The 11243-nt window shown below is 36.0% G+C and overlaps 3 protein-coding genes across 6 annotated transcripts in view; all 3 read right to left on the bottom strand.

Moving 5' to 3' along the window:
- The window catches only part of LOC117357427 (homeobox protein Hox-D3a-like), a 251680-nt gene that overhangs the window by 200261 nt on the left and 40176 nt on the right, over positions 1-11243 (bottom strand). For 2 of the 4 annotated variants that reach the window (XM_033938005.1, XM_033938002.1), the window contains exon 1: positions 494-946. The exons of the other annotated variants lie outside the window; for them this stretch is intronic. The gene's annotated coding sequence lies outside the window, so the exon portion shown is untranslated. Of the gene's footprint in view, positions 1-493; positions 947-11243 lie in introns of those variants that run through there. 4 annotated transcript variants of the gene reach the window in all.
- Positions 2973-5710, bottom strand: HOXC5 (homeobox C5). Its single transcript, XM_033938012.1, has 2 exons — positions 5140-5710; positions 2973-4158 (listed from the first exon to the last, which is right to left on the bottom strand). The coding sequence occupies exons 1-2, from the start codon at positions 5615-5617 to the stop codon at positions 3944-3946; spliced, it is 693 nt and encodes a 230-aa protein (XP_033793903.1). The 5' UTR covers positions 5618-5710; the 3' UTR covers positions 2973-3943.
- Positions 8003-10324, bottom strand: HOXC6 (homeobox C6). The gene is made up of 2 exons (XM_033938011.1): positions 9817-10324; positions 8003-8994 (listed from the first exon to the last, which is right to left on the bottom strand). Exons 1-2 carry the CDS (start codon positions 10214-10216, stop codon positions 8687-8689), a joined length of 708 nt encoding a protein of 235 aa, XP_033793902.1. The 5' UTR covers positions 10217-10324; the 3' UTR covers positions 8003-8686.

Below are 11243 nucleotides of genomic sequence, written 5' to 3'. Positions count from 1 at the left end.
AAAACTCAATAACGCGCATGCACTTCAGTAGCGCCGACCTTTCTTTCTTCCCTAGCGCGTAAACGTTAAAACTAGGGACAGAAAAGTTAAAGAAATGAAAGTTTTGATCCAGGATTTCACGCAGCTCCTCTAACCTTTTTTTTTTTTTTTTTCTTCAAGGACCTGTGTGACCTAGCAGGGAATTAAAGTATCCTGCTTCTGTAAATTTTGAAGAACCTTTTACTTTTCTGTTGTTTCTTATCTAATTTTGACAAGTACTGAGATGTGAAATCAGCTCTCGCCCTCTCTTTAGGGGGCCTGTGAAGGAAAATTCGCGAGTGCGTGCCTTTTATCACTTTACAAGCATAACATTGGCACGTTCCTGTCATACGTTTAGTTTGGAGTCTGTCTTCCTAATGTTTCTAGTATTAAAATAATCATCTTTATTTTCAACCAGGCTTCACTGGGAAAGTGAAGCGCTGCTTCGATAGCGAGAAAACAAAAATGAACTTACTGACTGCTCGGGATCCATTTGGGAAGAGGCACCCAGCAGGCTGGAGCGACGTAATCCACTCTAATGCCTTGTCCCACGGTCCCAGCGTTAAAACCCTTAGCAGCTGCGATGGTGGACAGTTAACATTATATATGATGTAAATATATTGTGGGTTTGTCCGCTCCCCCAAACCATAAAACTTAGTTTAATGGCGTCACGTGATCCAGGAGAGCCACTCACAGCCTTTGCTTAAGGCCATCCACATAAATAACCTTGAAAAGTTTTAAACTACTATTTTCACATTGAAGCTCAGGGTATTTGTGTTAATGTTCTCACTTAAACTAAAGGCCTTTGCTTTAAAGTGCTGGATTTTTTTTTTTTTTAAGTTTTTGCTCTTTCAACAATTCAAAGTTCCCAGTGTACATGTTTATTTACATATATAGATATCGTTGACAGGAAGAGGTAAGTAATGTTTTCTCTCTCTTTTTTTTTTTTTTTTTTTTCTATTTTGATGAGTCTATTAGTCGCCGGTGAAAGAGCAACGGACATGGAAGTGCTGGGCTTTCTCAAGGACTTTAGAAAACTTACTTAAAAAAAAAAAAAAATGATTTTTAAAGATAGAAAAGGGAAATTGCATCTAGGCTTCGATGGTAACAGCTGGCATGGGAATTAATATGATGGGGAGAAAACCCCCTGCAATTTTTCATAAACCAGAAACCTGAATTTTGATAGGAGAAGACTAAAGAGGGGGATATAAGTTACCATTAACTTAGGATTTTCTGGTCGTTTTGTTTATGTTTGTGTTGAGAAACGTAACTCGAATGTGTTAATGAACTTGGCAAGGGCTATTAATTTTTAAAGCAGTGTGGATCAGTTTTATTGATGAAGGTGGTTACAAACAAAACAAAGATGGCCCAGAAAACACAACTACAGCATAGGGTATTCCTTTCCTTACTCACCTTCCATATCAACGCCAGGTTATATCCTCTTCTGAGAAATCCACTCACGATGAGGGTTTGGACTATAAAACTCTAAAAGGGCCATTTCTTTTCTAAAGAGCAGTGGCAGGTGTGAAATGCATTAAATAAAAAAACTAATCTTATAACCTAGAGGGAACAACATAAACCTAGGTATATCCCTGCAAACCCTTCTGAAACACTCTAAAATCTGTCCTCCCCACATCACCCTCCTTCTGCTAAAAAAAAAAAAATCACAGTTGAATCCAGGTGTCTGCAGATTGCTAAATGAATATATTATGGTTTTATATGGCAAAAAGAAGGTGGACTTGGATGAACCTTTTTTTTCTTTTAAGGGTTTGCAAGCCATTTTTGATCAACGTCTTTGCAACTATGTGTACCTTTGTGGGTGTTTGTGCTTCTGTTGGGGGGGAGGGGGTTAGGAGAGATTTTCCTTTCTTTTCTCCCAAAGTATTACTTCCTTCTCCGGAAATTGTGCTTTTGTCTACAGCGTGTAAAGGAAACGCTGTAAAGTTTTATAGCGCTATTGACATTTTCTTCCAAGCATTTGGCTAAACTGTAAAAAATACATTCCTTGATCACCTCAAATATAAACTGAGCAAGCAGGGAGATTTTTGTAATGCAAAGAACCTAATGTCGACACTTTAAAAGGAAACTATTAACACAGGTTTAGTATGTGATTTGCTGTTATGGGCCCTAGCCGTGTTTTAATAGAGCTACATAGCTTATGTCATGTCAAGAAGAGTTTCTGGATAGCTTCATAAGCTTTATTCGGTAGCTGTAAGTGGAAAATTATTCCTAAATTGCATGGTCTGTCTCATTTGAACTTAGATGTTTAGTTTAGTTGTACAGCTTTTCTGACGGGGATATGAAAGGCTAGATCTGCCCCCAAAAGTCTATGGATTGGAGAGCGCTTCGATCAAAAAATTCACTGGAAAATACAGGTTTAATATATTTTTCAAGAAAAAAATATCTAACCTCACCTCCTCAAAACTTTTTTCAAAATAAAAGTGAATGGTGTTTGTAAATTAGAGCTTTAAATGCATTAAATTAATCAGAAATGCAAACTACCGTAAACTCCACCTCATTAAAAAAAAAACAACAACCTGATGATTGTGAATCATATGTAGGGATATAAGAGAATTATTGTCAAAATTATCCTTGGTAACAAATCCAAAATGCTGTACTGCAAACAGTGAAGGTTAGAAAGAGATTTTGGGTGAGTTGAAGGACTATTTCTGAGAGCAGTACAGGTAAATGTTTGATTGCAGGGCAGTATCTCATGGGAATTTTAAAAAAAAAACCCCAGCTACTATCACAGCACACAGAATACGGTCTTAAATGACGAAGAAAGGACAAAGCAAAGAAATACAGCAACCATGAGATCATGTGTTCCACATTTGATAAGCGCAGAAAGTTAATCAGAACCAACTATAGTTGATTCACAACATTGTCAAGAGACATATGCTTCCGGCCAGTAAGGCAGTGTCAACCTCTAGGTTATAGCTTCACATTACTTTGTTTTTATTCTTTATGACAAAATATAAGTTCCATGGTATTTCACGTACGAAACTGCAACCAATAAATACCTAACGTACATTGTTAAAAAGAAAAAAACCTTAAATGAGTTTTAACAATTCTATAGAATTGGCTATAAACATTTTAGCATTGTGGTAAATCTACATTAATTATCTAAGAAATAAATTACACAATAGATACATATCCAGCGATATATATTTTTTTTTATCACATGCTGCGTGTAACAAAAACGTGAAAACTAGCACAGACAAAGGTATTTTATGTGTGTGTGTATGTTTCATTGACTTCTGACCATATGCATATCATAGTGTACTTTGAGGGGAAAGCAGCATAAGGATTCTTTGTGTTACTGTGTGTATCGCAGTGCAGGACTATACAAATGCAGAATGGAAATGAGTCAACTGAGGGGTCTGAAGTCATAGACAGAAGGTAAACAAAATACAATGTGAAAGGTGGAAATGTCAGGCCCCTTTCCTATAGTTTCAATATGTAGCCATTCAGTAAACAAATGACCCCACACAATAAGCTATGTCCAGACTTTCCTCGTCTCTATAGCACATCAAAATTAGCATATTTGCCAAAGAACTTTATATGACCTCAGGCAGCTTGCCCTGTATTCACAGGGCTTCTTAGTCTACAGCTCATGAAAATACAGTATAACCTACGTTGGTCTTGCTTGAAAGGGAACTTTACAAGTTGAGACACTGAATGAACAACTATAGATCTACGTACTAAGTTCAGCAGGAAGCTATGAATAGGCGCTGCATACAAACAAGTGAAACGCTCGTTTCCAAGAATTTGTGAAGGGGTGGCGCAATAGTTCACTCAGAAAACCCATCAAACAAGTTTTTCTTTCTTTCTTTCTTTCTTTCTTTTTTAAAGTGAGGTCTCTCTATGCATCTGTCTCTCTTTCACACACACACACTCACACTTTCATTTACTTTTCAGCCTGTCTTTACAGAGAGTCTTTGCTTTTCAATTTACAATCCTTCTTCCATTTCATCCTTCGGTTCTGAAACCAAATTTTAATTTGCCTCTCATTTAAACACAGGTTGTTGGCGATCTCGATGCGCCTCCGTCGGGTGAGGTATCGGTTAAAATGGAATTCTTTTTCTAATTCCAGGGTTTGGTAACGGGTATAGCTGGTCCGGGAGCGTTTGCCATCTGTCTCTGAAAAGGCAAAAACAAAACAAAGAAAACAAAAATAAAAACTAGAAACTGGAAACAACCAACCGCCTGTGCCCGCACACACAAAAACAGAGAAAATGAAAAAAATAAAAAAATAAATAAAATTGCCCACCCAAGAGAACAATCGTGTAAGTTTGAACAATATAAATATAAATTAAACATAGTGAAATACATATATTTCTGTGCATGTGCGCCCGCATGTGTATGCATCTATACACGCACACATACATTTACCAAATACCACAAAAAGTATTATATATGCATATAGACATATAATATGCAAATATGTGCAATATGCACATATATAGATGTATAAATATAATCATGTAGTAATTACGTAGGCACTCAACTGTATATGTGTACATTATGTATATAAAATATATCAGTAAATTATTAGAATTCTAATTAAACACCCGACATTCTGGCAATATATCTAATAGATTGATCTAGCACCTCTGTACGGAGCCCTTTCAAACATCTTATTACTAAAGAGAATTACATTAAAGTTTTTAGCTCTTGAAGATTTCCTTCAGATTTAAACTCCTAAGAAACTGAAGGAATGAGAGATAATCCTGCATAATATGTCATCCACTGTCCTGAATTACATTGTCTTTTATATAGAACAGCAAGAAAAAAATTATGTGAATTAAAGCATTTAAGAAATATTTGTCTATAGTGAAAAAAAATTCCTTACTCTTAAAAGTTTATTTTTTTTTCACCTTACACACCCTAATCGCGAAAAAAAATGGAAATATTGTGTTTTATACACGTTTTGTTTCCATGATCCAATTATGCTGTCGTAAATTTGGGTGTATATAGCCTCTAAGCCTTTTAGTGGACAGTTTTACGAGCAATTGATGCCTTAGTCGTAAAATTTACGACCTCTTTTTTATTATTTGCCCCGTATGGCCTATAAAACCGAGGCGAAACCCTGTGAAACAAAATCAAGAAGCTTAAGTTTACCATGGCTCATATGCAGTTTGGTCATCCACGGATATATTTGTGGTGGTTGTTGTTGTTGCTGCTGCTGCTGCTGCTGCTGTGTTTGCTGTCCTCCGTGTTGTGCTCTTTGTACCGGCTCAGCTTTGATCTCCCCAGTGATCTTAGATCTTTCCTCCAGGGCTGTGTTACCAGCTTTCTGATTGTAAATTCCTGGGTTGAGAGCACTCTGCTCATCTCTGCTCAAAGCCTGCCCTGGAGATGCCATAACTGAGCAAGAAGGCCGATCAGGGTTAGTTCTTGGGTTTGAAGACATATCCAGACTGTTCATAGAGTTTGAAGAACCAGAAGAAGGGAATGTTATGCTTAAATCCAGCCCACCATAGCAATACCTGGATGATTGAACCTCAGATACAGATCCATAATTCCCATAACTTTGCATGGAATAGGCAGGAACATTTTGACTTTGCTTATAGAATGAATTGGTTACGTAAGAACTCATGGCGGATGTGTGTGTGTGTGTGTGTGTGTGTGTCTGTGTGTGTCTCTGTGTGTGTATGTTGTTGCACCCTTTGATTAAGCTTGATTTGTGGCCCTTTGAAGTTCAGGCTTTTTTGTTCTCTAAACTGCAGAATTTATAGGTGGAGATTCCTCTTTCCTCATTCTATGTGCGCTGCCCAAATATGGGATGTTTAAATAGAATCACGTGATTGTGTTGGCCAGTCATAAATTTGGCTTGATGACCCCAGGAGGTTATTGATGGGATCCTATGAAACGGATCTGATATGTTGGAAGAGCAAAGTGAAGGCCCCAAGTCAAAAAAACCCAAGACAATGAGACTATAGCGTCACCTGGTGCCAGCTGAGTGGTAGAGCAGAGTGCTAAAATAGGGCTGCTGCACAGTATTTACACACCCCTTTCTTATGAATAAACTGTATTTAATGGTCTACACGACACCCTTAACATTCAAAGAAATTAATAAGGAATCTATTGCGCACAATAGGGAAGGGTTTGTAGGATTTTTCAAATAGATACATGTAGTTTCATGTTAGGGTTATGTAAAGCTACAACTTAAAACAAAGTATGTTATGCTGTATATACAGTTCTATTTAATTTATCTTTTCATAGATGTAGATGAATTTTCTAAATAAATCTATAATTTATCATGCATATATATGCATTTCAAGATCTTGGTGCATGCACCCATATCATATATATTTCTGTATATGCACACACGCACATGCACGTGAGTGCGTCCTCCCCGTGCGTGCACTTTCTCTTTCAGATTCTCTCTCTCTCTCTGGCTGGCACACATACACACACACACACACACACTGTCTAAATGTGTTTGCTTCTTGCTAAGCTAGATTCTATATTTTGTTTGGAGTATACTGTACATTTAGAAGGATTCTACCCACCTTCCATCCTTTATGACGCTAGTGTTTTTATGCCATATTTTAATATGCTTGTTTATATTTGTTATATGCCAGCATTACTTGTGTGTACAAAGGATCATAAATAACTTAGATAACAGGAAACGTTTCTTGATCAGTGTAGAAGAATTATATTAAACCCAATGATGTGACTGAACATGGTGTGCTAAAACTGTTAAAGATACTATATATCCCAACTGCACGATATCAAAGTGTGAAAGGTTTCTGTTCACATATCACCTTCTCCAGCAGAGAACTGCGTATAATAAGCACCTGTACAGTGATAAAAAGATCTTTGTGAGCTTCTTTTCTGAAATAACACTTAAGTTATAAACTAGTGAGAGGGGAAAATGTATCTAAACACTACTCTCAAATATGGCTGCTGCATTTAATATTGTCTTCAGTTATTACTAAGAAAGATGTAGTATAGTTTTAATGTAAACTCTGATCATTGGAATTAACAAATGCACACATCGATTAATATTATTTTCCTTCATTTTCTATTTATGCACAGTTTTATTTAAGTAAATAAACAGAGAATAAAAGCCACTTTGGTTCTTTTAGGAAAAACTTTTTTCATAAAATTATGGGTAAATGCACACTTAAAGCATTCAAACAAATCCATATATTTCTGTCCTTTCCTCTGTTTTCAATGGGGAATGTAATCACCTCCTATTTAGTAGGCAGGGGTTAAAGAAATCACGTTAAAATTCTATAAAACAGACATCATTTCCGGAAATTTCCCTCCAGAGTTAAACTTTGGTTGACCATTAAATTAGCTAAACATTAGTACTGAAATTAAAATGTTTATATTTAAATATTAAATTATAGAGCATTTGTTTGTCTTAAGGAAAAAAGATGTAAATTTTAAGCAGAAGCACAGAAATATTACTTTGTTTTTTATTATTTTGTATATTTTCCTAGATTTGTGAGAAGTATCCTGTCCTGTTGTATAATGAAATTATATCACCACTGATATATGTTATGTGGGTTGATAGTATTGTTTAAAATCGTTCTTTTGATTTTTGGATGGGCCAAAGTTGAAAGATCTTTGATTATTTAAGATCTGCTTAATCTGGTTTTTAAATATAACCGCTGATTGTTATATTTAAGGAATACTGTAAAATGTTAATAAGACTGCATTAGAACCCTAGGAAGTGATTATTCTAATAGGGGGAAAAGGTAAATAGTACAGGTATCTTAGTAATGCCTTAGTTTGCAAATAAGTGAAAATAATGTTAGGGATAAAGAAAAGAGGTAGTTATTTCATATTTTTCAATGAAAGGTGCACATTTGTAATGCGGCACAATGATGGAAACTCCAAAACAGCACGGAACATTTGACTTGAACTGCTAAAAAATATATATTTATCAAAAACCCCAAATCAAAAACATTCAGTAACTTTTAAAAATAATATCAGTTTTATTAAATACTCAACACTGTATCCTTTTATGGATATGACCTTTATACATAAGAAAGTAGAACACAATATTTTTCTACTGTTATGGAATTTCATTTAGTTAATATTCATATTGTTCAAGTTACAGCGCTAAACATTTAAAAAAAATAAATACAGATATCACAAACACGGCTAAAACGATCACATTTTGCTTGTAATAAGCACGATGATGTCCCACGTATTATTTTTTTTTAAATACAATGATGCTTGTCTTTGAATATGTTTACTTTAAGTGGGCACATGTTTCAAGGAAGAATGGGGAAGAGGTGGAAAATTATGAGGGAGCATGTGGTTTGGGTAATAACTACCCAGAGAAAGTTCATCTGGAGGAACAGGCATACACTATGCACCATGGATTTTCTGTCATTTTGCAAGCATTTTGTTTTTTTGTTTTTTCTTACGAGGAAATTGTGTTGCTTTAATCAAAGTCAGTCATTTTTTTCAAAGTTAGCTCAATAAAATAAAATTCAGTTTGCCCCTCCCCCCCAAAAAAATAATAATAATTGAAGGCTTGACCAAGTAAGATGTCAAAAGATAGCATGGGGGAGAAGATTTTTCCTGTACTTTAATATCCACATTTGGTTCTCTTAATAGAGCCCAACCATATTGTGCCAATGATAAATATAGCTTAGAGGTGGGTGAAAGGGGAATGAACTGCCCTGGAGCCGCCACTTTTTTTTCACTCTTTGTGCTTCTCTTCCTCTGTCTCTTCTGGTTTCTCTTCTTTTTCTCCTGCTAAACTGTCTGCCACGGCCCCATTGCCTCCAGACAGGGTGGAGGTCAGATTGCTCTCCTTTTTCCATTTCATCCTTCTGTTCTGGAACCAGATTTTGATCTGGCGCTCTGTTAGACAAAGTGCATTGGCAATTTCAATCCTCCTACGTCGTGTCAGATAGCGATTGAAGTGGAATTCCTTCTCCAGCTCCAGGGTCTGGTAGCGAGAATAAATCTGGCGTCCTCTTCTCCGATCAGTTCCATAACCAACCCCTAAACAATCAGAAAACAGACTGATGGTAATTAGTGAAAACTTGTGCTCGGTTACAATTTTGTCAGCATTATCACTACTATCATCCATTCCAAAACATACCTTCCCTAATGCCCCATCTGTAATGAAACTTTTCTTCGCTGCTTTTGCTATTTTTATATCCAAATTTTAAAAAGATTCGGTCTAGAAGAGAAGAAATTAAATGTAGTTGTTTTCTGTTGCAAGCTTTTAATGGTTATGGTTTCAATTATTCCAAGCTTAAAAAAAACTAATTAGGTTTTGGGGTTTTTTTTCCAATCTTTTTAATTACTTAGAAAAAGAGGCAGGAGACAGTAAGTGATCACTTTAATTCTGGTGTCAGTGATGGAGTTTTGTAAATTAATTTTCTAAATATATGCTAAGGGCTATTGTCTGTGTTTTTCTTTTCCGCCTCTCTCCCAGTAAAAAAAAACAAAACAAGACGTACTTACTCATCCACTGAAACTTATTTGGCAAAAAAAAAGTCGTATTTTGTAACTTGACTCCAAGGAAAAACAAAACAAAACAGAAAAAACCCTCCCCCTACCAACAACAACAAAAAGAGGAGATAGTTGTTTTTATGATATATTTTTACTCCCAAAGTCCTTCAATTAGAAAGGATATCCTAAGTCATATTTGCTTGCAACAGTTTAACAAACAAAAAAGGCCTATGCCCGACAACTGTGAAGGAGCTACTTTATTGCTTTTATGGGGCCATAAAAAGTGCTTGAGTCTGTTCTGCTGGGGAGCTGATCGTAAAGCTGGTTCAGTTTATTTAATTTATATCTCCGAGCTGTAAAACTTACCACTGTGAGAATTCATGCGTTGCATCCACGGATAGATCTGAATACTGGTTTTCTGCTCCTGAGAAGTGGTCCTGCTTTGGTCACTGCTGAATTCCTGTGCAATTGAAGTCTGTGTGTTGTGTCCCATAGAATTTTGCCTGCAGCTAGCTAGCATGTCCTTTTCCTGGTAAAAAGCATTAGATCCATATTCATATGGTCCCCGGCTGGAACTAAACACAACATTGTCTTGCGGTGAATAAAAAGACGCAGAATAAATCCGATTTTGAGCCACAGCTGCTCCATAAGTGGAAAAATGCCTCACTGGGTCATAGGCAGTTGAATTCAGAGCCACATTCGGAAGGACTTCCTGGCCACTGGTTAAATGGCACGATAAGGAGGGGTTGGCGAAATAAGAATTCATATTTGCCCCCCTTATACCTGCTTGTATGATTTCTTTAATATTTATTTCTGTCTCCAGTTTGTAGTCTGAACAAGATTGTTATAGGGACGGCTCCACTCCAGGACAGACAAAATGACAAAGTCACCTGACCCGCTTGGAGCCAATAGGAAGCTAGATGTCAGGAAAGGGAAAAATTGGTTTTGCTTGTGTTGATTCCCTGGATGAAACTAAAGTATACATTGTAAGTAATACTTGAAATTCTAAATATAAGGTTGTTTGAGGCAAAGGAGAGTGAAAGTGAGAGAGACAAACCTGTTTGGCTGTGTTGGGGGAGGGGGAGATTTCATAAATTCAAAGACAACTAGACTTCAATTTGTAATTTTCTAATTAATTTCATTTAACACCCCCCCCACCCCCCGCCCAATACTGGCTAGTGCTTTTTTAATGAACAGGTTCTCTATATAATTCCATATTGTTCTGAAACTGATATTTGTATAAGATTCCTATTTTCACAAAGTTATGAGTTTTGTACAAGGTAAAATAAATAAATAAAACCCAGATAGTAAATACTCCTGTGGAAAATTAATCATTGCCTTAAAGAAATTCTAAAAGCAAAATAAAAATGACCCCACTGGTGAGTAGAAATCATATTTTGATCAAATGCATTATTATACACTGGGTTTTGGATCACAGTTCGATCAAGTAAAAATTTATTTTATTTTATTTTTTGCCAAATCAGCACAAGTATTTCTTCCATCTTCTGTTTTAGGGTGTTTCTGTATATCTGCCAGTCTATACCTGCCACCTTAACAAAAGACTTTTAAATGAACATTTCCCCTCTCTTTGGGTTGTTTTATTAGTGATTTGTGGCTGTTCTTGAGCCGATGTATGTGTATTTATACGTAGTCACAATGAAAGAGATAGAGAGTTCTTCTAGAACTGTGAATCGTTTGGATCACAGCGAATTAATACTGGAAAATATTATGATCTATGTTTTATATAAGGGAGGTTATTTCTTTAAGATAGGTAGATCTCATACATTAAAAAA

This window comes from Geotrypetes seraphini, chromosome 3 (assembly GCF_902459505.1).
Source record: "Geotrypetes seraphini chromosome 3, aGeoSer1.1, whole genome shotgun sequence".
Classification (NCBI taxonomy): domain Eukaryota; kingdom Metazoa; phylum Chordata; class Amphibia; order Gymnophiona; family Dermophiidae; genus Geotrypetes; species Geotrypetes seraphini.
Note: the sequence above shows the minus strand (reverse complement) of the source record. Positions and strands in the feature narration are given on the sequence as shown.